This window comes from Ursus arctos, unplaced genomic scaffold, assembly GCF_023065955.2.
Source record: "Ursus arctos isolate Adak ecotype North America unplaced genomic scaffold, UrsArc2.0 scaffold_3, whole genome shotgun sequence".
Taxonomy (NCBI): Eukaryota; Metazoa; Chordata; class Mammalia; order Carnivora; family Ursidae; genus Ursus; species Ursus arctos.
The window spans coordinates 38,760,091-38,787,667 of record NW_026622985.1 but is presented as its reverse complement, the minus strand read 5'-3'; the positions used below and the strand labels follow the sequence as shown (position 1 = coordinate 38,787,667).

At 38.8% G+C, this 27,577-nt stretch overlaps 1 protein-coding gene and 1 long non-coding RNA gene across 3 annotated transcripts in view; one reads left to right on the top strand and one right to left on the bottom strand.

The window, feature by feature from the left end:
* LOC123001414 (uncharacterized) overlaps window positions 1–27,577 on the top strand; it is a 227,578-nt gene that overhangs the window by 87,874 nt on the left and 112,127 nt on the right. Inside the window, exon 2 of the long non-coding RNA XR_008956304.1 lies at window positions 22,404–22,519. This is a non-coding gene — a long non-coding RNA (uncharacterized LOC123001414). The remainder of the gene's footprint in view (window positions 1–22,403; window positions 22,520–27,577) is intronic.
* Window positions 4,549–27,577, bottom strand: part of UMAD1 (UBAP1-MVB12-associated (UMA) domain containing 1) — a 217,107-nt gene continuing 194,078 nt past the window's right edge. For both annotated transcript variants that reach the window (XM_057304178.1, XM_026506392.4), the window contains one exon: window positions 4,549–6,458. In XM_057304178.1, the coding sequence (XP_057160161.1) occupies window positions 6,201–6,458 (258 nt within the window). In that variant the 3' untranslated portion in view covers window positions 4,549–6,200. The remainder of the gene's footprint in view (window positions 6,459–27,577) is intronic.

The window sequence follows — 27,577 nt, the reverse complement described above, 5'->3', positions numbered from 1 at the left end:
AGATTCTTAACGGAAATGGGGTTGTGGCTGTACTTTGAAAAAGTATATTCAATTTACCATTAAATTGAATTTCAGACTATGAAGTAGGGAAAACGAGGAGGAAGTGTATATTTAATTATGGAGGTATAGACATATCTATATTTTTAAATGCTGTTGACTATTGGTTCTTTATAGTTCGTACCAGTGTCATTCCCTTCTCTTAATCATCCTCATTTCTACTACTGCCCGTATCTTTAGGGTTAGGAACCTCAAATACTTACCTGAGGTAGGAACTTCTAGATTTGCCCCCCAAGTAGGAGATAAGTCTCCTGTGTTACCTCTTTAAGCTGTGTTAACTGATGGTTACAGCGGATATGGTGTGAAATAGAAAAGTAGATAGTGTGTCCAAGGCTGTGTTTATACACATATTGATAAACACAAATTCTAGTGAACATCCCAAACAGGGGTGTCGGGGGTAGGGGTGGCTACTAGGAGAGGATAAGTATTTAGGTTTTATCTTAAACCAACTGCTTGTTTGCTTTTTGGCATCCATCTTCTTTCTTTTTAGTCCTGAGAAGGCCTATTCAAATGACTAAGCTAAGAACGCCACACACAGCATAGTAGTGTATGGTGTACCCTACAGGTGTAAGAACTTGGCTTTGTTTTGCCCTTGTTCTTGAACAAAAGCTTCTTCTTTGTTAGCCTCCCAAATGTTCCTTGCCATTATGCAGAAATACATTAATTTTGAAACAAAATAAATTACATAAGTTTTGAAAAACAGGATTAAAATTAAAACTGTACACAAAGACACACATACATACAGTGAAACTGACATTACCCTGTTCCTTCTTCCCCACGTGTCTCAGAGTTATAGCCAACACCTGTGGCCACACAAGGGGCAGACTTGGCAGCTGCAGAACCCAGATGTCAGACACTGGATTGTACGTCCCTGGCAGCAGTCCTAAGTGGGAGGCTGTCTCCTTAACTGACCTCTGAAACAGTCTATTGTCTCTCTCTCTCTGGCCTGGGTAGTAACTAAAAAGCTGTCTGTGGAGCTGGTTCAGAGTTAGCGTACTGATGGGTTGTTCTGGATGCAATTATCCCTTGCCTTACCTTTGATTGTAAGGAATTTATTTCCTTGGTAGGGGTTAAAATTGGGACTGGGCAAGTTCTTGACAAAGAACTATATTCAGGTTTCTTCCAAGGACAAAATAAGATGCTTTTTGCTTTGATTTTTTCCCCCCAGTGAATTGGAGATCGACTTTATGTTTTAGCACACAGTTCTGGTTAATCAGAAGTAAAAATAAGAGTTTCTTAGTCACCTCCCCCTCCGAAAGAAGACTGAGTTTCCTTATATTGCTTCTTAAAACTACTTCTTAAAGGTTGAAAATGAAACATTTCTTTCTTTAGAAACTTACGGAGCTGCAACTTTGTTTTTGTGATTACTAAAAAAAGTCATCTATTGTAGAGAAGAGCTCTGTGTATCATGAGTTATCTTGGTTCTTTAGAGAGGAAAATGATCACACTATAATCTTGCCTCTACACCACTTGCTGAAGAATGACATTATGTGTAAGATGCAATCATTATGGGAATGAGAGGTAGGAAAAGGCCAAGTATGCAAGAGGGCTCCACTTACAATGCAACACTCGTAGCTCTCAGGGAAAGTCTATTGTGCATACGGTTACAGTCATGGCAAGTTAAGGAGAAATATAGCTAAAGGAAGATGAAGTCTGAGGAAATTATAGAATAGATTATATCCAACAACAAATGGTATTCATGTGCACCATGTAAAATGTGCCAAAATTCTTTTATTAACTTTTATAAAGGTGTAAATATATTTCTTGGCTCCCACTTAGATTTGCAAAAAAGAAGAGGGAATATTCATGAATCCCAAAATAAATAAGAAAATGATAAATAAATAAATTGGAGAGAAGAGGCATATCTCTTATGTGGCAGAATTCCAAATAATTTATGTAGCTACTTGCCTCTTAAGAAGTGCAGCTTAGTTTCCTGCTGCTTGAATGTGGGCTATGATTTATCACTTCATTCCAAAAAGTAGAGTATAGAAGTGGGGGAGGGATTGACTTAACAGTGGAGAAATCTGGCAAACACTACCTTGGCCAGGTGATAAAGGTTAACTTCAGTAGGAGTATCATGTTGACAGCATGTACCCTTGGTATGATATGATCTCATTGAAGGACACTTCATCTTTGTAATCTACCTCTAAAAACCATAATCTAGCCATGTGAAAACATTAGATGAACCCCAGTTGAAGAGCATTCTACAAAATACCCGACCAGTACTCCACAAAAATGCCCTGGTCATCAAAAGCAAGAAACTGTCAGAGCCAAAAGCAGCCTAAGGAGACACGATGACTAAATGTAATGTGTTCTACTGGATGGGATGCTAGAAGGGAAGAAGGAACATGACAGGAAAACCATGAAATCAGAATAGAGTGTGGACGTAATAGTAATGTACCAAAGCTGGTTCATTAGTTGTGGCAAGTGCACTGTAGTAATGTAAGATGTTCACAATCGGGGACACTAAGTGGGAGGTATATCAGAACGCTGTGCTATTTTTGTAACTTTTCTATAAATCTGAAGCTACCCTAACATAAAAAGTTTATTTAACGATGCTTAACATACTGCTTTATTGACTGTAACAGAGCTCCTACACATCAATCACCCCATCTTTCTCTTTTTCACCCACGCGGCTACACCAAACCATATGGCATAAAGAGTCATTTTCCTGACACATAAGAATGCTTCATCTTTCAGGCCAATGTAGTATCAGTGGAGTCAGCCTTATTTTGAGAGTTTCAGATTTTTCAATAATATTTAGGTCATGCCCTTAGTGGAATGACACAGACGCTCAAAAGATAACGTCCACAAACCCTTATTTCTCAATGGCTTTAAAAGATGTAACATCCTTCAGCCACCTATCCAATATACTTGTATTTCATGTGAATGTTACTACTGACATATTAATAAGATAATCTATTTCCTCTGAAAGTAACATTCCTTGCTAGATAACTGAGGGCAGTGTTTATTTATTGATCATTTGTTATGATAGGAAGGGAGTAAGGTCTGATGTACCACTGTTTTAGAATATGATGAGATTATTTCTTTGCTACTCCGTATCTGTCCTTTAGAATTATAAGACAGGATTCTGGGAATATGAGAAAAGATTTCTTTCATATTGTTTCCAATTTATCATTTTACTTTGAAAAGGGGCAAAAAGTGTTGGTGGTGTCACTGAATGTTTACTTAACAAAACAAACTATTACAGATTTCCAGAACTGTTAATAAGAAATGTGCTTTTGTTAATACTTAATAGTACAGTTTTAAAAGTTCAATCAAAATTTAACCATAATAAGTTGGTCAGAATTACCTAATTCTGCTTTTAGGAAAAGATGCAAATGCCATTAAAAAAAGCTGGGAAAAAAAAAATACATGCAACTTCCTGAATGTATTTCGGGGCTAAAAATAAGATTCAGTATAAGCACTTGTACATCTATCTACTGTACTTTTTCCAATGATAACGTCTATTAAGGAAAATGGCCATGATGCTTGAGAGTAAGAGAAAAGAAAGTGCTCTGTAAGGGAATTCTTAACTAAGGAATTGCAGAGTCAACCAACATATTTGAGAAATTTTTTTATAGTTAGATATTTACTATGGAAAAAAATAATGGGGCAGGAGAGACCAACAATAAACGTAGGTTGCTATTTTTTATGTGTCTCTTTAATATGTTCAATTCAGTTAATACGTATTTTGCATTTTGTTAGACTAGGGTGCATGTGTGGTAAGTAATGAGAATTATAGTGGCTCCCTTTCTCAGAACACCTATGGTGTGTCAAGCTTTATGCTGCCAAGCATCTGCCAAACACCATCTAAAACTTAACACAACTCTGCAAGGTGCATACTTTTACTATTTAACAAGTGCAGGAACTAAGAACACCAGAAGGTAGGGAACTGAGCAAAGTCCACAGCTTGTAAGCGAGGGAGCCATTACAAACTCTGTCTGGCTGCCTCAAATGCCTGAACTCTTTCCACCAGAACATACAGCTTTGTTATACTTTATAATTATGGACACTATTAATTTCAGTGTTTATCACTAACCAGGTGAGTTAGGTCATTGGACTTCTCTAGGCTTCAAGTTTCTCTTGGGTAAATGAAGTTGGCTGGTTGATTTCTAATGTTTCTTCCAGTTTTAAAATAATAATGATTTATATACAGGATTAAGAAAACCAAAAAGGTTTTGTTAAAAGAAGGTCGTGACCACTAGCCCTTACTAAATTTTGTAATGATGGGGATCTATCTAGAGCTAGATATTCATGTGATTTCTTCCAAATCTCTCCAGTCTCATTAAGGCAGGACAAGTGATCTTACTATTATTTTCATATGTTATTCCCTAAAATTTACATATAAGTGGAAATTTCAAATTTTTGCGGCACTGCACAAACTATATACTTAAATATTTGCCTAACAAAGAACTAATAACTTGCCTTCAAATACGAATGTAAAGAAAACTATTTTTTTTCTGGATTTGAAAATAATCAAAATATCGGTTTATTTTAATTCACATTTATTTAAATATAACAATTATTTTAGACAAATGAAAATACAAGCATATTTATAACATGGTAGACATAAATATAAATGAAATGCATTTTAGACAAAATTTAATAGACAAATTGATGACATAACATTTAGCTTCAAGGTACATTAACATGAATGTTAAAAAGGATGTTTTCACAAAAACTGCTTAAAGTTATAAAATGTTCACATTTGTGTTAGTAATAGGTCACATTTTCTAGACTGATGTTTTATGAAAACTGTAAAGATTTAATGTAATCAATCATTCACCTCATGTAGGAACATTATTTGTAAATGAAACATTTTTGTCAATAGAAATGTTCATTTAATTTTTAAATATGGCATTTTTATCAAGACAATGCTACATTTATTAAACATGCACAACACAGTAAAACTTGAATGATTCACGTACCTTTATGCACAGTGTTTAGCTTTGCTATGGCACTCTATCTTTGTGAAAAATATACTTAAAACTTGGCACAGAATCAATAAATTGTATTGCTCCTAATCAAAACAGATGTGACTTAAATTTTCCATGCCATGGAAAATACTCTATCACAATGTGCTGCTTCCCTTTACAGTTTATTGACCAATGGCAGTTCTTTGCTGCTTTCATTGGAATAAATAATGGATAGCCAAGAACTAAAAGTCATAGTTAGGTGTTTTGCCTACACTCTAATTGGAAATGAGTCGATTTCAGCTTTTCTAGCAGCAAAACATTTCCATCTGTATTGTGGCCAACAAATTTCTAAATAAGGGTGTGATCAGCAATAATATGTATCATCATGAGATGTTTTTCTTCAGGAGGCAGAGAGGTTGAAAGGAAACGCGGATCTCTTCATAAACTGGGAACATATGTGGTAAGGGGTAAGGGGAGCCAACCGAAGCAGGAGCAGGGGAAGTTCTCTGGAAAGCCGGTGAGGGCACAGGGAGGCAGAAAACAAAGGCAGGCATGCGGGAACCATTCAGGCTGGGAAGGGCTACCCTGGCTTTGAGGAAACTGCAGCGCGTCCCACGCAGCACCCAAAAGAAACAGCACGCACAGCAGGTACAGCATTCGTGGGTCAGCGAACCACCACTGCCTTGTAGGAAAAGTTTGACATTTCCGCCTCGGCGTCGAAATGGGGACTGAAGAAATTAAGCTAACTGGCAACATTTCTCCCCCCCTGAATTCATTCATCAACATTGTGGAAGAAGAAAGGGAATAACATTAATTCAAGCTTCCTCCAAATCCGAGGAAGAGAAATCACACTCATTCTCAGCACAGACTTCGGAGCTGTGGTAACTAAGAAAAGAAGTGCCACAGCTCTTTCTCACAGTTCTGCTAAGGTAAGCTTGAGGTGTTACATTTTGAGACCGGTCGAAGGAATCTGCCCCTTTCATAAAACCTTGATAGCCTAATTTTTATCTGGGGGAAAGGAAGCAGAACTTAAGTCCAACTTTGATACAAATATACTTTATTCTAAAAAAAATAGAGTAACGAACATACTGTTGTTTTCTTTGCTTTAGGATCCTTGCCTTTCTGTGCTTCTTTAAGCAGTGAAATGGCAAAGAACATCAAACAGGTTAAATAAAATAGGCACACTTTTGTTTAAAGCTGTTACGGTGCAAACAGACGTAAAGATTACAAGTCACAGAGCACTGAATTTTCAAGAGTGAAATCGTACCAAAACCGTGATAAATTTTCGCTGACATCATAGGAGAGTAAGTGGTCTGGAAGGTCACTGATGGTGCCCTGCACGGCCAGCACGTGTGGGGCCAAGGTGAAGGGTACGTCGCTCAGGAGTTCGGCCATTAATGAGTTGTTTTCCAAAGTCTGGCCTGCCTTATTTTCCATCTCGGGGCCTGCTACAGTCACACTGGATGAGTTTTCTTTGTCAGTCTAAAAATACATATATATTTAAGTCATTTAGACCTTGTGGACTTCGAGGTTTAGTAATGGTAAATGTGGCGTTAATGCAGCAAATGATTGAGAAATGTGGAATACAGAAATATTCCCAGATTAGAATGCTGTTATTTACTTGCGAAATACATGCATCTGAATCTCTAGGCTTTGAAATAAATCTTAAACCCTACTCTTACTCAGATGGACCACCCATGGCCCCCTCAAATACAAATTGGCATTTTTGCTATTTCCCTAGCCCAGACAGTGCCTACAAAGGCTGGCCACAAATCTGATGTATGCTTTCAAGCTCTGCAGAATTCCCAGCTTCCCTGTGAAATCTTATATCAACACAGTCCAAAGTGACCTTGCCTGCTTCAGAGAGGAATATGGGGCAAATTGCCTAGGCTACCATTTGGCATTTCCTGTTTATGTCCTTGCTAGTGGCTGTTCCATATGCGTATGTCTTATCCCCAACTAGACTCGAGGGTACTTGAGGGCAAGAAATCGATTTGACATTTCTTTGTATTCTCCAGCTTGCATAACTTACCTTGCATACTTTGTACGTATGCATGGATCCTGCACCTTGTACGCCCTAATACATACTTGAACATTTACCCTGAATGTGAACCATAAGTATTGACTGATTGCCGGACTTTCGCTGGAATTAGCATGTGGTATTACCCAAGGTATTCAAATAAGATGATGTATCTCGTTCAATTTCTTTAAGACTGGTATACCTTGCATATAGTACTTTACCAAAAGATGTGCACCGGGGTGTTCATAGTACTCTATGCAAGCCCCAGACTGGAAACGACCTGAGGATCCATCAACAGGAGAATGGATAAAAAAATTGAAGTGTATTTACAAAAATGAGAACTAATGACCTGCTGCTCCAAGCAGCTGAAACCCACCTCAAAGCAGGTTAGGCAAAACTTGACTCCCCCACCCCCTCAACGCAGTCTCATGCAGAATAAAAGTCTTTACAGAGGCCTAGGGGGCCCTTCCTGATCTGGCCTCAGGGTACCTCTCTGACAGCACCCCCAGCTGGTCTGTCCTGGCTCCCTCCCCTGAAGTCCCACTGCCTCCGGCTGTTGCTCTGTTGCTCGTGCACACCCAGCCTGCGTCTGCCTTGGGCCTTTCCTCTCCAGTCCCTGCACCCAGGGGGTTCTTCTCCCAGACAGAGCCGGCCTCCTTCTGTCACATCCTTCTCAAGGAGGGATTTCCTGACCACCTTCTTTAAACTGCATCCTTCACCTCTCGCACTCCAGAACTCCGTCTCCCTCTCCTGCTTTCAGGAGATAGCCTCTCCTGAAGCCCTCGCTTCATAGCCCTCAGCAACTTGTTATATGATATGTAAGTTATTCTGATATCACCCCTTGGAAGCTTAAGGGAGTTTCACTTCCCATGTTCACTGCTGTATCCCCTCAGTGCCCAGTGCTCAATAACTCTTTGTTGGATGGATGAAAAGATTCTTGCCTGCATGAGGTTCACGTTATAATAATTATAAGTGCTGATAAATTCCTTCTAAGTCTAGAGGAGAATGATTTTCTGTGGAAGAAATAGCAATTTTGTAAAACTTGTTATTGAAATGGAAAATGCATACAGAAAAGGGTACATAAGTGTACAGCCTACTAAACTTTAACCAAGCAAACACCTGTGAGCAACCAGCACCCAGATCAAGAAACAGAAGGGACCTGCCCCCAGAGGCCCACCGGGTGCTCTTTTAGTCAACTCCTTGCCCCTCAGTCGCCATCCTGATTTCTAACAGCACAGATTGGTTTTACCTGCATTTTAAATGAAGTCATAATACAGCATGAACTTTTGTTTCTGGCTTCTTTCACGTAACATTTTATGTATGAGATTCATCCATGTTGTTGCATGGGAGCTTTAAAATTTTTTTTGAAGAACATATTGAGGAGATAAATTCTTACTGATGTCAAAAGAATCTCTTTGATTGCTGTGTTGACTATAGCCAGTGGGGGGTTACTGTGCCCAGGGAAGGAAGCAGGAAGACCAGCTGGGAATGAGAAATGACTGTGGACTATTAGGTGGTGCTACTAAGGGTGAGACAGAATGGTTGGATTGTGGATAGTCGAAGGAGAAAGCCAACAGGATTTGCTGATGGAATGGATGTGGGGTGCAAGAGCAAGAGCGGAGTCAAGGATGAAACCAAAGTTTGTGGCTTGAGCAATAAGGATGGAGCCTCCATTCTCCATTTACAGGGATGGGAAAAGAGTGTCAGAGGGGAGCAGGTGTGGCAAGAAGACAAGGAGCTGTTTTGGACGTTCCAAGTGACTTGGCGATATCCAAGTGGAGCTGTTACTAGGTAGGGGGATCTGATAGGAGTCTGGAGCTGGCGGAGATCTCGAGGAGAAAGTCTGCTTGGTGCTGTGTCTAAAAGGTGATAGGAGGTGGGGCGCCTGGGTCAGTTGGTCATCCAACTCTGTGTGGGTTCAAGTCATGATCTCAGGGTCGTGGGATCGAGTCCCGCGTCAGGCTTCACACTGAGTGGAGAGGCTGCTTCTCTCTCTCCCTGTTCCTCTGCCCCTCACCCTGCTTGCACATGCACTCTCTCTAAAATAAATAAATAAATCTTAAAAAGATGATGGGAGGAAGGCAAGTAAAGACAAATATGAGAACAGACAACATTTCTAGACATGGTACTACAGATGGGAAAAAGATATAGGGGCCAGTAGCTGGAAAGGGATGTGGGGTCAAGAGAGGTTTCTCTTGATTTTTCTTTTGCTGTTGTCAGCTGTTGTCATGCTAATGAGAAGCTCTAGAAAGGAAAACTCCATGGAGATTCTGTAGGAGAGGAACTGCTCTCTTCACAAGGCATCCCCAACACCTAGAACAGAGGCCCTCAAGAAATATTTGTTTAGTAAATGACTTTGAATTAACCAAACACATCCCTAGCAACAGTTATCTTAACTGCATGTGAAAACACCAGAGTACTGTCTTAGGACTGCAACTAGAGCGATGTAACCACACCCTGCCATGAAAAGCTTATTAGAAAGGTCCATGTATGCAGCGGACAGAGCCTGCCTCCTGAAACCCGAGTGAGACTTAAATACTAAGGATCCCTGGGTCAGATGAGAGCACAGGTATCAGTGAGCAATGCTGCCACAATTCCAGCCTCTTTAGAGGATATCACCTATCTATCGCTGCTTTCTGCAAGATGATCTATGCCCCGAGCCTTTGGTTACCTTGGAGCAGCACACGGAGTGTTTAGGGCACAGATTCTAGAGCCACACGGCTTGGGTGCAAATCCAAGGTCTCCTGCTTATTGTCTGGGGGCAAGTTATTTAACTCTTCCATGTGTCAGTTTCCTTGGCTGTATTATGAGATCAATAATATACCTATTTCACAGGATTGCTATGAGGATTAATGAAATGATATTCATAAGTAAGTAGCATAATGCTGAGCACACCTCAAAGTGAGTGAATAAATTAAGACTTTGGCCATTGCCACTTGGCTTTAGATAAAAAAAGAGAGATGGGTGAATCCTAAACTTTAAGATTTTATTTATTTGAGAGAGAGTGAGAAAGTGTACAAGCGGGGGGGGGGGGGAATAGGAGAAGAGGGAGAGAGAGAATCCCAAGCAGACTCTGTGCTGAGTGTAGAGCCTGATGCAGGGCTCCACGCGGGGCTCGATTTCATGTCCCTGAGATCATGACCTGAGCCAGTATCAAGAGTCGAATGCCTAACTGAGCCACCCAGGCACCCCTCTTTTGTTTCTGACATTCACCGACGGTTAAATAATCTTACCTTACCCTCCTCTCTTAGATCTTGCCTTCTCTCTCCATCTCACACATAAATGTTCCCTAGAGCTATCCATTCATAGCATCCCGTGCTTCAACTTTCTTCTCTTTCTTGTGTACAGAATGTTCTCCAGTTTCATTAACCAACTCATCTCCTTTCTTAAACAAAAGCATTCTTGAAATCTCACCTTCTCCACTAATGAGAAGGTATATTATCCATACCACTTTACTTTCTGAACACCCAACTTCTAAGGTTTAACTCTCTGGCAGACTGCATCTTGGGTAACAAAGGAACTGAGACATGTTCAAGTTCTCCCGATAAAACTGCTGTATACTTCACCCTCCTGGGCCTCACTTGTCTAGTCTATAAAATGAGTGATGAAGGACAAAGAAAATAATCATGAGGAGAAGAGGAGGACGGCAGCAACAGGCACATACTGGGCACTTCCTCTGTGCCAGTCTCCATCTGAGCTGTTTAAATGTACTCACTCACTGAAGTCCTACCACAGCTTTGTGGGGTGTGTGCCATTATTAGTCCTATGTTAAAAACAAGAGGGCACAGAAGCACACAAAGGTGAAGGAAGTTGTCCCAGGTTACACAGCCAGTCGGTGGTAACACTGAGAATCAAACCCGGTGACCTTTAATGCTCCACATTCAAAGACCCCGCACACCTCAGCTTTGGATAGAGCGGGCAACTGAATGAACCAAGCACTGAAAATTTAGGGGATGGTATTACGAAATATGACAGGTGCCAACACAGCGTATCTTGGCTTAATTTAGAAGGAAAAAAGACTCCAATATCTTTTACCATTAGGAAGAAAGGACTGAAAAAATCATTAAGGTGACTGAGGAAAGACAGAAAAGTAACTGTAATTTATGAAATACTTATCCCTGGAAATGAATATATCAGTAGTCTGGATAAAGCACAGGGAAACACCGGGGTCAGTGAAACAAGATTGTCCATAAGTTGATCATTGTTGAAATGGAGAGGTGGAAGGTATAGGGGAATGTGCTACGGTAGGCTTTCTACTTTTGTACATGTTTGAAAACTGTCCAAACTAAAAAGTTTCCAAAAATTAACTTAAAAATAGCATGGACAAAGTGTTCCACCAAATGCCTCCTAGAAGGCTCTGAATTTCAGCTGTGCTGTATGTATTCCTCCAACATCTATCTCTTAACAGTTGGCTCGAGTGCGACACTACAGTCTCCAAGGAGGCTGCGTGCCCTCTTGGCAGCAGGGTGAGTGCCACGATGCAGCTGCTGCTGGCATGCTGAGAGCTGGAAGGGGAGAAATTATAAGGCAAAACAAGAGTAAGTCACAAAGAAAATGTGAGTCAAAATTCAAGGACCCCACACCCGCCTCTCTGATCGCGAAGTCTAGCTTGGCAGCCAGTGGAAGCAGAGGTGGGGGCTGAGGGGCTGAAACAGGTGCATGAGTTCCCCGGCAAAAAGCAGCCCTCTCTCTTACACACACAGTCTTTCAATTTTTTCATTTGCATAATAAAATGGGTCTTTAAAGAGAAGAATGAGTATGTTAACCACAATGGAGCAAGAAGAAAAGAATCAATTAACCTTATGGTTAATAGCCAAATTTTTAAAAATTACTTCAAATATTACGTTCATAAAGCATATTCGTTATTTTTTGTGATTAATCCTGTTCGCAGAAGGGCTGCTATGACAATGTTCTTGAGTATAAGTTCCTTCTTATAATCTAGCTTTAATACTTCTTTTTCAAATTCATGTTTGTCCTTACATGGTTTAAATAGGAGTATGCCGTGTCAGAATTTTTTTTTTATCTTGGGGAGAAGATAAATTTCCTTCTCTATATCATTACAACAAACAAAGTTTACAGTTAATTAGCTATTTTTATGTTTGTATAAAAATTATTTCTTGTTCATCAGTTAACCTGTTAAAAAATGGGCTGGCCAAGTTTATCTTGTATTCCTCACATGCTATTATCTTTGTTTCAAATAATTCAAAAAGGTTTATAGGCACTATTCCTCCCTTTCTTGCAGAGAGGCTGTAAAGATTCATGAGGTTCAATCTGTAAAATCTTAGAGCTTCAGAAAAAAACACAGTCCAAGAATACAAGGCACATAACACTTTTCAGTAAAGGCTTAGAAAAATGAAGTCACTTCCCTGGAGCAACAGAAGGTTAGTGGCATCCTGTGAACCTCACTCCTGGGTATTTGAAAGCAAGGAAATGCAGGTTTAAGAACAGACTACATTTTTCCTGGCACAGAAGCCCCCCAAACCACCATGAAATCTATTAAGGGGTGCCAATTTTGCAAACCCGCTAACAATTTGGAGACTTCATCTACTTAGCCATACCCGACCAAAGTATGAATATTTTATTAATACGAACATCATCTATATTTGGCATCTTTTTAAACCTCCTGCTTTTTAAGGCAACCCGTGCCTCAGATAAGCAGAGATAAAACAGTGTCCTATAAAAGCAAAATATTGAAGCATTAAAATTTAGAAACCAACCTTAACCAAAACAGCCACAGAACCTATTAGAAGAATATGAAGCCAGGTATAAAACACACATCTAACACATTCAATTTACATGCAAAGGAGGTAGCTATGTGCTAAAGCGTATTTCTAGGAAGCGAGTTACAGTAAGAAGAGGTAATGTCAAGCTCTGGCTGTCTATGCCTTTAAATTCTAACATCTATAAATAAAAGACATGTTCCTTTGAACAATAGCCTGAACAAGCAACCCTGTCACTTTATCTCCCCAGATAACTATCCATTCTATTCTGGCTTCAGCTGGTATCTGCTTGCATTACATCAGCTTCTTGATGGGGGTGGGTTGGGGGGCAAATCTGAGTCAGAAGCATCAGGAGACAAGAGGTTAGAAGGTGAGAGAAGCAACAGCACAGTTAAGGCAGTACTCAGGCTCCTTATTTATTTATTTTTTCTAAGAGGCTAGTTGCTAATAAATGTCTGGCTAGCTGATAAAAGCCAGGGGACTGGTGTCGTATACCTAGGTAAGTCCTAAGCAATAGTCTCCTTTCACTAGGGAGAAATTACTTGGCAAAGCTAGCGACCGTTTGCTGCTGTTCTGCAAATCCTCCGTCTGCAGAACATAACACCTGCACACACAAGTGCTCACTTGTGGCACTTGAATCGGTCCCCTTATTTCTGAGATATTCTAGGCACCCCAGACTTGATTTTTTACATCGACGGGTTAGGCCGACGAAACAAACAAAAGCCCGGAACACCTGACCACCAATACACATAAATTAGGCGGGAGAGAAAGCTGAATTCACTGCATGCCTGTTTCCCATATGGCCTGGCCTCCCAGTCTGAGGACGCCGTGTATTTAAGTAGCAAACTCAGAGGCCAGGTTAGAAAGTAGGTATTTTCTTTGCTCCCTTTCCTTTCTGATTTCTGACATCATTTCAACTTACAACTTGGCTCATGATTTTTTTTTTTTTCAGTATTTGTTCCCTTTTCTTTTTCCCCCCTCAGTATTTCCACCTGCCTGTGCTTCCTGCTTCTTCCATCTTTTTAAAAAAAAAAAAACAAAAAAATAAAAAAAGTTCTCCTGACTTCCTCTTTTCAGAACTCCAGCTGAACGTATGCAAGTGAAGAGGGGGAAGTAAGCAGGCTGGCACTTGCTTCTGTAATCTGTTCCATGCATTCTTGGAAAAGTGGCTTCACTGAAGCCGGAAAATCTTCTGTACAGCCAACTAGAGTGGGGGAGCAGTGGAAAGAGGAAAGAGAAGCATTTTAGGAAAGGAACCAGCAAGAAATAGTATGTTCAGCATGGGATCCTGTTTAATACTGGTTTGGGAAATAAAAAAGGCTATTCTTGTGATTTTTTAAGAATATTTTTAAAAAAGTTAGTTTATAGAAGTTCGTCATCTCTGACCTTAAGCTATCCAGGAATCTTGTTATTTTCCTGTAGGCCTTCCCCCTCATTCTTGCCAGCACACGTTTCACCCCTGCTCTCCTCTCCTCTCGCCCTACATCACCACCTGGCTCCTCGCTGCCAGCCGGTGGGCTAGCATCCCACTCTGCAGAGGAAACAGGAATCATCAGGCAAGGATCTCTTCTACTTACCGTGCCCAAAAGAATTCTCTGCATCTGTACCCCTCCACGCTTCCCTCCTGCCACCACAGGCAAGTTGCCCTCTTCCTACCCAAAGCAAATCTCTCCCTGGCACTCCACATCCATTCCATATCTACTCTTCAAGGACGTGGCTTCATCCATTAGGACGTGGCTCCCAACTACTGATCTCTTATAAAGTTAATTCACCATTTACAGAAAATTCTGCTGACGTCTTTCACACCCACTGGCGTCTTACCCACTGAACACCCACACTATCTTTCTCCTTTTTTTCACAACCAGGCCGAGATGATTGTTGACACTCGCTGTCTGTTTCACTCCTCACCCACTGCAATCTGCCTTCTATCTCTGCCCCTGTGCCGACACTGCTTTGTCCAAGGTTACTAACAATCACACTGTGCTAAACTGAGAAGACGTTCTGAATTGCTAACCTTATATGACTCCTTTGTAGCACTTAAGACTGGTGACCCTTTGAGTTTTTATTTTCTGGCTTCTCTGCCACTTCTTAGTGTTGCCTCTGTCTGTCTAGCTGATTTTTCTTTTGTCTATTTCTGAAATGATATTCTCCAGGGTTTCACTTCTGTTCCTTTATTTTTCCTCAACACACTTCCTTGGAGGAGCTTATCCATATCCATGGTTCCTACTGCCCTGTCACTCCACTCCCCGAAAGTAGGTAAATACGGAGATGCATGCATGTGTGTACCTGCATGCGAGTGCGTACACACACACACACACACACACACACACACACTGCCACACCCATCTTGAACCCACACTTCTACTTAGGGCTCCTGACCCACATGTTCAACTCCTATTATACCTTTTCTTTCCTTTTGGAATATTAAACTCCGTATGTTCTGAACCTGACTCTCAAAGTGCTGCCCAGCTCTAGCCAACGCAATGCTCTTTTTTTGTATATTTTTTATATAATGTTTGCCAAACACAGAAGCCTGAATTATCTTTGATTTCTCTCTCCCGGTCACTTCCTCCATCCAGTAAATGCTTGAATCCTACTGATTGAGGTTTTTAATGTCTCCCCAAGTTTCATCATTTCTCATCAATCCCACTATCAGTTCTCTTAATGCAAGCCACTACAGCCTTGTGTCATGAATGCTGCACGAGTGTCCCGCATAGGGCCTTACTCCCCCTATACTACATTTTCCCTCTCGCTGGTCGTATCTAACACATGCTCTTCCTTGCTTAATGCTTCTCAATGCCTTTGCACAAAAACACACACCCCATGTTGTAGCACAGAAGGTATGATCTGGCCTTGCTTACCCCTCTGATTTCTTACTATTCCCTAACGTCTTCATCCATACCAAGCTATTCACCATTATCCAAACAAACATGCCAAGCTCTCCCTTTAGCTCTGAACTTTGGCTCATTGGATTACTTCTGCCTTAATGAGGACATCTTTCTCTCTTCCCCTTCTCCCTTCATCTTGCCTATTTCAATTTGCCCTTCAGGATGCACTCCAGGATTCTTTCAGAAAGAACTCCCCAAGTAACTCCTCAAACCTGGGCCAAGTGCCTACTGTGTATTCCCATAACAGTATGTGCATACCTCTCTCACCGCACAAATCATACTGGACTAGAATTCTCGGTCACTCTCATAAAACCGTGGGCCGCTCAAAGCCAAGGACAATAGCTTTCATCTCCATTTCCCTGGCAATCGGAGCAATGCCGCTCATAATAGGTGATCACTACATGTTTACTGAATGACTAATTTCAGTTTCCTTATGAACTTTACATTCAGATTTATTCAGAATAAGCCAGGAATTATTATGTCAAGCTGGATTTCCACACCTGTTTTTCTTTTCTAACAAGATTTTACCCACTGCATTATCACCTACATGGTGAACCATGGATGGTATTAATTACAGATAGAACTTAAAACTAGTTAGTTTCCTAAAGAATGAGATGGATTGTTCTTGACTTGCCAAATGAACTTCACAAATGTGTCTCCAAACAGAAGTTCAATAAGGTTCTGTACAATGTAGACGAGACTGTGGCAACTTTTTTTTTTCTCTTTAAATCATAGATCCACCTTTCACAGAGAGAGAGGAGAAGCTAACCTCATCAACTCCAAATTCGCCCCAATCAACCGTCTTAGTCTGTTCTGGCTGCTGTAACAAAATATTATAGACTGGGTGGGCTTAAAAACAACAAAATATTTCTCACAGTCCTGAAGGCTGAAAAGTCCAAGATCAAGGTGTTGGCAGATTCCGTGTCTGCTGAGGGCCTGCTCCTGGTTCGTAGACAGCCCTCTTTTCCCTAAAACATCACATGGCAGAGGCGGCCAGGGCTTTCTCTGGGACCTCTTTTCCGAGGGCACAAATCTCATCCATGAGGGCTCCACCCTCATGACCTAATCACCCCTCAAAAGCCCCACCTCCTAATACCCTCACATTGGGGATCAGGCTTCAACATATGAATTTCGGGGGAACACATTCAATCTATAGCATCAACCTGCCTTACGCAGCTCTCCTCTCCCAGGAACCAGTTTTTCTGGTATAGTCTAAAGGGGCTGCAGTGGAGCCTATGCCTTGGGGCAGCGGTGTGGGGAACAGGACCAGCAACAGGGTGGCAGGACTAAGTAAGCACTCTAAGGGGAGGAAAGCCTCAGAGATGAGAGCTAAATAGGAGAGGGGATGGGTAGGTAAATTCCACTTATTTAATTTCTGTTCACCTCTGTTATAGAGAAAACCTCTCTCTTTCTCTTCTGGTTTCCATAAAAAGGGATTTTTCTCTAGGCACCTTGGCTGTCTGCCATACCCCCTCGTCCTCCCCAAGGAAGCAGACTGAGCTACCAGTTGGTGGACGATGGCCAAGGGTCCATGTTTCTAGATGAAGGACACTAAACCGTCCAAGGTCCTGAAGCCTGGAGAAAGTCTCTTTCTTGCTCTCTACTTGGACTGGGGGAGACAAGTTACCAGAGTTAAGAATGTCTGTTGTGCTGACTTAAACTTTCCCCACAGGTCTACATATGGGTTACTGGGAGCGTGAAAGTGCATTTCTGCTACTACACGAAGCTGCGTCCTTCAGCCTAGGCTGTTATTAGTCAAAAGGGGGGCATTTTGTTTTTCTGTCAGCTGGCTCTTTGGTCTTATTTCTCCATTGGTCCAGGATGCAGATGAGGAAAAGGAGTGCCCTTTATTAGGACATTATGACCCCACCAATTTCTACTTCCCACATGTCTTCCATTTATACCAAAATGAGAGGCATATTAGCCACACCAAACAAACAAAAACAGAGTCGTGCAGATGTTAAATGATCTCAGAATTAAAACTGTAACAAACAAAATTTATGAAACAATTTACTGGCATGATTTTATCAATTTCCTAATTCAGTTAAATCGGTGGGGTAAGAAAAGTTTTAATCACAAGCTTAGGAAAATGACATTTGTTTAGTGCTTTATACAGTTTTTGAAGTAGTTTCACATACTTTGTTTCATTTGAGCCTCACAACCTGTTAAATTTGATAGGGAAGCTACTGTTTCAGTTCTCATCTTCTGAGGCTCAAAGTTTAATGACTATCTACGGTCACATCACTACTAATTGGCAGACATGCGTAGTCTGGGTCTCCTGATTTACAATCCAGTGCTCCCCCTTCAATGTAAAGACCATCGTCAAGGGAAATAATTTAACTTGTCTGGGTTTGGTTTGTTTGTTTTATGGACTTAGCAATTTCTCTATGGACAAGTGTCATCTGGAGTAGAGAATGAAGGTCCAAAAATATAGATTGTGCCACTACAGAAATAGAGTTCAAAGGATCGGTGCAACTAAGCATCTTGTTACTTGGTTAAATATGGTAAGCTGGATATAATATGTAATAACTTAAAAACGATAGCATCTGATCGCAGCCACGGCTACACAATGGCTTAGCCTTCTGTACATGAATTCTTTAAGCTTATTATTATGTATACCACAGGTCTGATGAATTTGATATCCCTTATTAGTCGCACTGGATTCTACTTCCCATTTATATAGCTTTATTTATTTTAAATATCTATTCAACTCCTTTAGAACGCAATGCAACAAGGTCATGTTTTTTCCAGACAATTTCAAAAGAAAAACAATGAAAAATGATCTTGTACATCTCAGCACACTAAATATTAATTTCACTCCAATGAAGGATTTTCATTTTGTAAAACAGTAAAGCACTTCAACTGCCTGCACAGACAAAAAGGAAATGGAATACTTTCTATTTTTAAAGATTGTAAGAAAACAAATAAATATTTTATTATACTTTTTATATAATTAGATAAATAGACATAACATATATGATACTGATTGAATAGAAATAAAGAGCATACTATAGTAGTGGGATATAAAAAAGTAAGTCTAAAGATATTAAGTAATAGCTGCTTGCTGGGGTTTTTTGGGCATGTGATTTGATGGAATGAACATTTAACAAATTCATAACCTAAGTATAACATGTATTTTTAAGAACAAACATTTAGATGTTATTATAAACAGTAAAAATGCAATTATGTCATGTTAAGGTTGTTTGAAGACAGAAAGCTAATCTGTTCTGCTGCTCTTAATTTGCACTGAAAAGTTTGTATTTTGTCAGTTTATATTATGTGAAGACATAAATATATACTTTATAGTATGTACACAGAATTGCCATGTCCATAGCCAGAATTCAAAAACAATTATCAATAGGACCTCATGTTCACCTTGCATATATACATCTTTCTAATCTCAGGAAACAAACAAAAAATCTTTAAGAAATGGGAAAATATTGGATAGGAAAAACCTTATCTTCTCTGTAATCTGAATTTGATGTGTGGATAGGCCACACACTTGGAAATACTATAGTAGTGAATACACAACTACACATTTTCATATAGAGATGAAAGTGAAGGGAAATGCATCATACCAAATGGAGTACAGAAACTATGAAGGTAGGCTAATTAAATTCCACTCTGAGGGCATACGAGTGGTAGCATTAGGCACACTTGCTGCACCTAACCCAGCACTCTGCTAGAAAAACAATGTTTGGCAAACTAAAATGGTGAGTAGAGAGCTGTGTCACTTGACCTTGGCGCTCATTTGCAAAAAAAGGTTGTATTTCAAAATAGAAGATGGGGATGGAAAAGTAAATACAGCTGTGTTTTCTCCACCCCAGTGTGAGAATAAAAGGGGCTACTCGGAATGGCAAGAGGCATGGTCCCTGCATGGTGTATACCAAAGGACAGTGCTATTATTTTATTTTATGGCTAGCTCAGGATAATATTTTTTTATTGTGGTAAAATATATTCAGTGTAAAATTTACTGTCTTAACCATTTTCAAGTGTATAATTCGGTGGCATGAAGTACATTCACCGTGGTGTTTAGATACTACCACTGTCTGTCTCTAGAACTTTTCCATCATCCCAAGCAGAGACTCTGTACCAATTAAACAATTCTCCGTTCCTCCCTTCCCCCAGTCCTTGGTAACCTCTATCTATTATACTTTCTATCAGTTTGCCTATCTAGGTCCCGCCTATAAATGGAATCCGGCAATGTTATCCTGTAGTGACTGGCTTCTTTCACTTAGCATAATGGTTTTGGAGACCATGTATGCTGTATCATGTATCAGAATTTCATTCCTTTCTGCAGCTAAATAATATTCTATTGTATGTATGTATATAGCATATTTTGTTTATCCATTCAGCTGTTAATAGACATTTGGGTTGTTTCTACCTTTTGGCTATTGTAGGACAGTATTTTTAAACTAGTGTACAAACAACAAGGTAGGAAATCAGGAAATAATTCTAAAAGGACTGTCAGGATTCAATGAATATAGGAATACAGAGTATTTACGTACATGGAGAAAAGTTAGCAAGAGCCTGAAGTGAGGGAAACAAAATATGTTTCCTGCTTATTTTGAATTATGATTTTTAAAGGTATAATAAATTTGTATGTACCTTTTTATAACACACCCTTTGCTTAGCTTTAAAAATCATAATTAAAGTAAGCCTTGCCAACTTAATATTTTATGGATTAAAATTTGAGTGTAATTGATGGTATTTCAGTCCTGTTTGAAGCAGCACCATAATCTCTAAGACCTTCCACCCACTCTGGAACTCTATACTGTAATTCTTTTGTGTGTTATTTTAAGGGTATGAGATGTTATTACCTGCTTTTGGGGAAAGTATACCCAACAAAATACAGAGTGAATAATGCTAAGAATCGATTAAAAAAATGAGAAGCCACAATCATGCCCAAATTTACAGGAAAATTTCAAATTCACGTATCTTAATTTTTAATTTAAAATTTTAAATGCCTCAACAAAGTAACAAAAATACACACTTGTGCTTGAAAAGTGCTTTTAGGTGAACGGAAGAATAATTGCTTAGTATAGAATCAATTCTTAGGGACATCCTTTTTCAGAATTCCTAAGTTTATAGGGAAAAAGAAGTTAATTATCAGATTATATACTGTTACTTGTACTTCAAGTTGAAAATTAAGCTGCAAGGCTTAGAAAGAGCACCAGATCCAAGTCACAATGACAACTGTCTCCATCTATACCATGTGACCTTACACAAATCATTTAAGCTTGCTGTGTTTCAATTAATTCATCTGAGAATATGAAACAGTGATCCAGCTGTAAAGTACCATAATTCCAAGTAGACTTAGACTCCAAATCTTCTGCACTAGTAAAAATTCTTAATGAAATAGCACTTAAATTAATATAAATAATAACTATAGAAACAAAGTATCAATTGATAGTTATGTATCTTGAGAAGAAACTTAGAACGATACTCCAAAGATTACGAAAAGGACTCCTACCATGGAAGAATACCTAACACTGCTCTTCATTATGATAAAAAACGAACACTTTGGAGTAAAAAAGAAAAAAAAATATATGTAGGTGCCAATCTTCTATCAAGTTATGGCCTAAAAAACTACTGTTACAATTATTAAGAACTCAGAATGTATTTTCTCAGCCCAATGAGTCCACAATAGAGATGAAATCCTATATATTTGCAATAAATACATGTAGGGAAATTATTAATATTAAAATCAGAATAACAACAAGCCAGGTTAAACGTTTTAAAATTGTCTTGACTGTCAGTGCTTAAAAAAAGCAAATATAGTTGTAGGAGCTGAACTTTGGTAGAGAATCTGGAAGGTACTTTGGAGTACTTTCAAGACTGCTGGCCTAGGTGCATTGTCAGGTATTTTCATTAGAAATAGCTCTAGGAAGTCTGGAGAGATGTATTCAAGATTTTTTGCTTCAATCCCATAAATAGCAAGGTGACAAAGTAGATAAGTAGTAAAATCTGGTAAAAAGAAAGAAATTAAGAAAGATGCATGTGTAGGACAAAAAAATAATTCATTGGAGGTGGGAATGACTGGTTATCAGAAGTCAAAGTGTAAACATAATTAACCTCCTGACAGAAATGGAAGATGGGATAGGAGAAGGAAGAGGCTCACCTAGATGCCTTTTGGCCAACCAGTGACTTCACCATAGGTCAGTGTGGTGTTCATGATGGCTGAACTAGGGAAGAGAAAGGCCTCATGGAAGGAAGCAGCAGCAGCAGTTAACTCTCTGGCACCCAGCCATTTACATGATGGTCCTTGGTAATCTGAGCACTAGTTTTCAAAGGTCTGGTATTTCCAGGTAGTTGATTTTCAGAACTTAGTGCAGATCTTCTTTTAGTCTTCTAGAAATAATTGCTATGGCATCAACTGCCAAAATGGCTTAAAAACCAATGCTTATAATTTCCAAAAGTGTTCTTAAATGTATGGAAGCTATACTCAAGAGTCCAATAGAGCTTCTGTTTTTTCTCCCATGCCTACTTTGTAGGTGAGTTGATAATGTAAATTCATTAAAGAAACTAATTTATGGTCTACCCGTGAGAGTGGAAGTTAGGATTTAGATGATGAGCTTTGATATATACTAATAAGTAAATTATATTAGTATTACTAATTCTAATTCTATCAGCTTTATTTTAAGTCAGTCTTAAGGTTGTAACAGCGTACCTACGTCTATTGCCGCAGACATCGGTTAATAGGTAAATGGGCACTGACTTGCCAGTCACTGCTCTAAGTTCTTTACCTGTGTTCTCCTATTTAATTTTTTATTTATGATGTACATACCACTTTTAACAGGTGGGGAATACTGAAACCCAAAGAATTGAGTCTAACTCTGGGATTGTACTCTGATTCACTATTCTATGCTGCCCCGCAAACCTGACACCGTCTAAGGAAACTTCGCTTCATAACTTGTAAGTGCACTGTTTCTAAAGATTTTTTCAAATTGTTTCAAAAGTATTTTCTCCTTCAGAAAGGGTTATGGAATATTTTTCCAATAATCCTACTTTCTTTTTCTCTCTAAACAAAGAAAAGCACATGTAAGGTGGAAGATAACTTTTTTTTTTTTTAAAGATTTTATTTATTTATTTGACAGAGATAGAGACAGCCAGTGAGAGAGGGAACACAAGCAGGGGGAGTGGGAGAGGAAGAAGCAGGCTCATAGCGGAAGAGCCTGATGTGGGGCTCGATCCCATAACGCCGGGATCACGCCCTGAGCCGAAGGCAGACGCTTAACCGCTGTGCCACCCAGGCGCCCCGATAACTTTTTTTTTTTTAAACAAAAACCAAAGACAAGGGAAAACATTGCATGTTGTCATTTTTATATCCAGCTAATTCTATGTGGATTGTAGACACCCTGAAATTACAGACTATTTAGACATTTTTAATCCCTAAAAAGCAGTGTTGTGATGCCTGAATAATATATTTCTAAAGTAACCTTTTTACCTTAACCAAATATATTCTAGTTAAATTTAAAAAAGTAAAGTGACCACATAGTGATGACACTTCCTGAGACAAGCCCTCTGTGGCCCACTGTCCAGCGACAAGAATGGACGGGATGCAACTGCCCACATTCCCTAGCCTAATGGCACTTGGTGGCCAATGGCAGGAAGGTACCAGGTGCTGGGACCTAGGCTACAGTCTGTTCTCAGGAAATAGAGAAGATACTTTGCCTTTAAAAGGCTCAAATACATGATCTGGATCGACTTAACATGATTCTTGAACCAACTATGTTAAGAGATTATATCACAGGCAAGAAAAGAGAATGAGAACATTTCCGGGACTCAATATAGTTGCAAATTTCTGGGTGGACCTGTAAATGTCGAAAAAAAGGGGAAGTACATCATCACTATTTATGCCCAGAGTAGCACAAATGAAAGTAGTGCTTTCATGCTCAAAGCATACAGTTAATTTTTAAAAGGCCTTGTGTGTTTTTTTACTTCCTATTTGTTTAATTGCTTTGAACTAAAACCTAAACAAAAATTGATTAAAGTGATGCAGTTCAAAATAAAAATTTTACGCTGATTGCTTGAAAAGCTATATAGAAAAATCTGGATCACCAACTACAAAAAGTAAAGCAAATCACAAGTTTCAAAATAATTTTAAAATTCTGAGCAGGTAATCACAGAGGAAAACAAAAATACTTTCACTTGCATAAAAATTTACTCAATTTATGCTTTTCCTTCAGTTTCCTTTCTCATAGATCAAAAAATTAATTTGTTTTTGAAAAGAGACCTATACATGTAAATATATGTAAAATATTATGCTTTTTTGGTAGCATGAGCTTTGTACTGTCCACTAATATGGTTTACCTGAGTTTAGGGAAAATTGATTAATGTAATTTACCACATCAATTGAATAACAAAACTATATGATCATCTAAATAGGCTCAGAAAAAAATTTTTTAAAAAATCGAGTACACTTCCATGATAAAAACACTCACACAACTAGGAACTGAAGCGAACTTTCTCAACCTGATTAAAAGACATCTTCAAACAAACGTCATTTTTCACAATGAAAGACTAGATGCTTTCCCCCTAAGATTAGGAACAAGACAGGGATGTCCACTTTTGCCTGATGAACATATTATTCTGTTCTGTTGAACATATTATTAGATGTTCTAGCCAGAGCAATTAGGCAGTTAATCACTAACAGATTTTAAAAATAAATAATAGGCAGTTTTATTTCCTTTCTAATCTGGATGTTATCTCTATATGTAAATGACATGAACTTGCATATAGAAAAATCTAAGAAATCCACTAAAATACTATTAGAACTAGTAAGTTCAAGGTTGGAGGATACAAGATCAATATACAGTTGTATTTCAATACATGTGCAATAAATAATCCAAAAATGAAATTAAGAAAACAATTCATTTACAGTAGCATCAAACAATAAAATATTTAGAAATAAATTTAAAACTTATACTCTGAAAACTACAAAACATGGCTGAAATTTTTTAAAAATCTAAATGGAAAAACATCCTATGTTCATGAGTCAGAATATGATATTATTAAGATGGCAGTAGTCTTCAAATTCATATATAGAATCAATGCAATTCCTATCAGAGTCCCAGCTGATTTCTTTATAGAAATTGACAAGCTGGCCCTAAAATTCATATGGAATTCCCAAATACCCAGAACTGCCAAAATAATCCTTAAATAACATTACAGAACAACACTGGAGGGCTCACATTTTCTGATTTCAAAACTTACTACAAAGCAACAGTAATTAACATAGTGTGGTAATGGCATAAGGACAGATACATATCACTGGAATAGAATTACAAGTCCAGAAATAAACATACGTGTCTATGATGAACTACTTTTATAGATGCCTAAGTTTTATTTTTTATTCAAGTATAATTGACACACAATGTTATATTAGTTTCAGCTGTACAACATAGTGATTCAACAATTCTCAACATTATTCCATGCTTACGACAATAAGTGTAGTCACCATCTGTCACATTATTATTATTACAATATTACACAGTATTATTGCTGTATTCCCTATGTTGTACTTTTCATCTCTATGACTTATTTTATAACTGGAAATTTTCACCTCTTAATCTCTATTCGCCCACCCCCCCACTCACCTCCCTTCTGGCAACCACCAGTGTGTTTCTTGTACATAAGTCTGTCTGTTTTTGAGCAAAGGGAAAGGGAGGGAGAGAGGGAGAAAGAGAAACCAAGAGACTCTTTAACTACAGAAAACAAACTGATGGTTACCAGAGGAGGCAGGTGGGTTGGGAGTATGAGTGAAACAGGTTGATGGGGATTAAGGAGGGCACTTGTCGTGATGAGCACAGGGTGATGTATGGAATTGTTGAATCACTATATCGAACACCTGTAACTAATTTAACACTGTATGTTAACTAACTGGAATTAAAGTAAAAACTAAAACAACAAAAGAATTCTTAGCAATGTGATAAAGACATTTTAAATGTGAAAATCAGTTCAAGACAAAAAAAAGAGTATTTTTGTTTGTTTTTAGATTCCACATATGAGGGAAATCATATGGTATTTGTTTTTCTGATTAATTTCACTTAGCATAATACCCTCTAGGTTCATCCACGTTGTTGCAAATGGCAAGATTTCATTCTTTCTCTCTCTCTCTCTCACACACACACACACGCCCAACATCTTTATCCATTCTATTGACGCACACTTAGGTTGTTTCCATATCTTGGCTATTGTAAATAATGCTGCAATAAACATAGGGGTGCATGTATCTTTTCAAATTAGCCTTTTCACTTTATTTGGGTAAAATACCCAATAGTACAATTACTGGATCATATGATAACTCTATTATTAATTTTTTGAGGAAACTCCATACTGTTTTCCATAATGGCTGCACTAATTTACATTCCCACCAACAGTGCACAAGAGTTTCTTTTTCTCCACATCCTCACCAACACCTGTTATTTCTGGTCTTTTTGATTCTAGCCATTCTGACAGGGGTCAGGTGATAGCTTATTGTGGTTTTGATTTGCATTTCCCTGATGATTAGTGATTACATCTTTTCATGTGTTTGTGAGCTATCTGTATGTCTTCAGTAGAAAAACATCTATTCAGGTCCTTTTTTTTTTTTTTTTTTTTTTTTTGGAGAGAGAGCGAGCAAGCAAGCACGAGAGCACATATGGGCTGGGGGGGGGCAGAGGGAGAGAGAGAATCTTAAGTAGGTTCCCCCATGGAGCCACCACAGAGCTTGACCTCAGGACCATGAGAACAGGACCCTGAGATCATGACCTGAGCCTAAATCAAGAGTCCAATGCTTAACTGACTGAGCTACTCAGGCACCCTTCCTCTGCCCACTTTTTAATCAAGTGCTTGTTTTTTGGTGGTGTTATGAAGTTCTTTATATATTTTGGTTTTAGACCTTTGTCAGATTATATCATTTGCAAATATCTTCTCCCATTCACTAGGTTGCCTTTTTGTTTTGTTGATGGTTTCCTTTGCTGTGTAAAAGCTTTTCATTTTGGTGTAGTTCCAATAGTTTATTTTTGCTTTTGTTTCCACTGCCTGAGGAGACCTATCCATAAATATGTTGAGGCAGATATCCAAGAGATTACCACCTATGTTTTCCTTTAGGAGTTTTACGGTTTCAGGTCTCACATTTAAGTCTTTAATCCATTTTGAGTTTATTTTTTTATTATGTTCAGTTAGTTTTTGAAGCAGTGTTCAACGATTCATTAGTTGCACGTAACGCCCATTGCGCATCACAACATTTATGTATGGTGTAAGAACGTGGTGCGGTTTCATTCCTTTGCATATAATTGTCTAGTTTTCCCAGACCATTTATTGAAGGGACTGTATTTTCCCCATTGTATATTCTTGCCTCCTTTGTTATAGATCAGTTGACCACATATGCACTGGTTTATTTCTGGGCTCTATTCTGGTCCATTGATCTATGTGTATGTTGTTGTGTCAGTACCATACTGTTTTGATTACTATAGCTTTGTAGTAAATCTTGAAATCTGGAATTATACCTCCAACTTTATTCTTCTTTCTCAAGACTGCTTTGGCTATTTGGGGTCTTTTGCAGTTCCATACAAATTTTAGGATTATTTGTTCTAGATCTGTGAAAAATGCTACTGGTATTTTATTTATTTATTTATGTTTTTTTTATAATTTTTTATTATGTTATGTCACCATCCAGTACATCCTTAGTTTTTGCTGCAGTGTTCCATGATTCATTGTCTATAACACCCAGTGCTCCATGCAATATGTGCCCTCCTTAATACCCATCACCAGCCTATCCCAATCCCTCACCCCCCTCCCCTCTGAAGCCCTCAGTTTGTTTCCCAGAGTCCATAGTCTCTCGTGGTTCATTCCCCCTTCTGTTTACCCCCACCTTCGTTCTTCCCTTCCTTCTCCTACCGATCTCCCTGCTATTTCTTATGTTCCATAAATGAGTGAAACCATATAATTGTCTTTCTCTGCTTGACTTATTTTGCATAATCTCCTCCA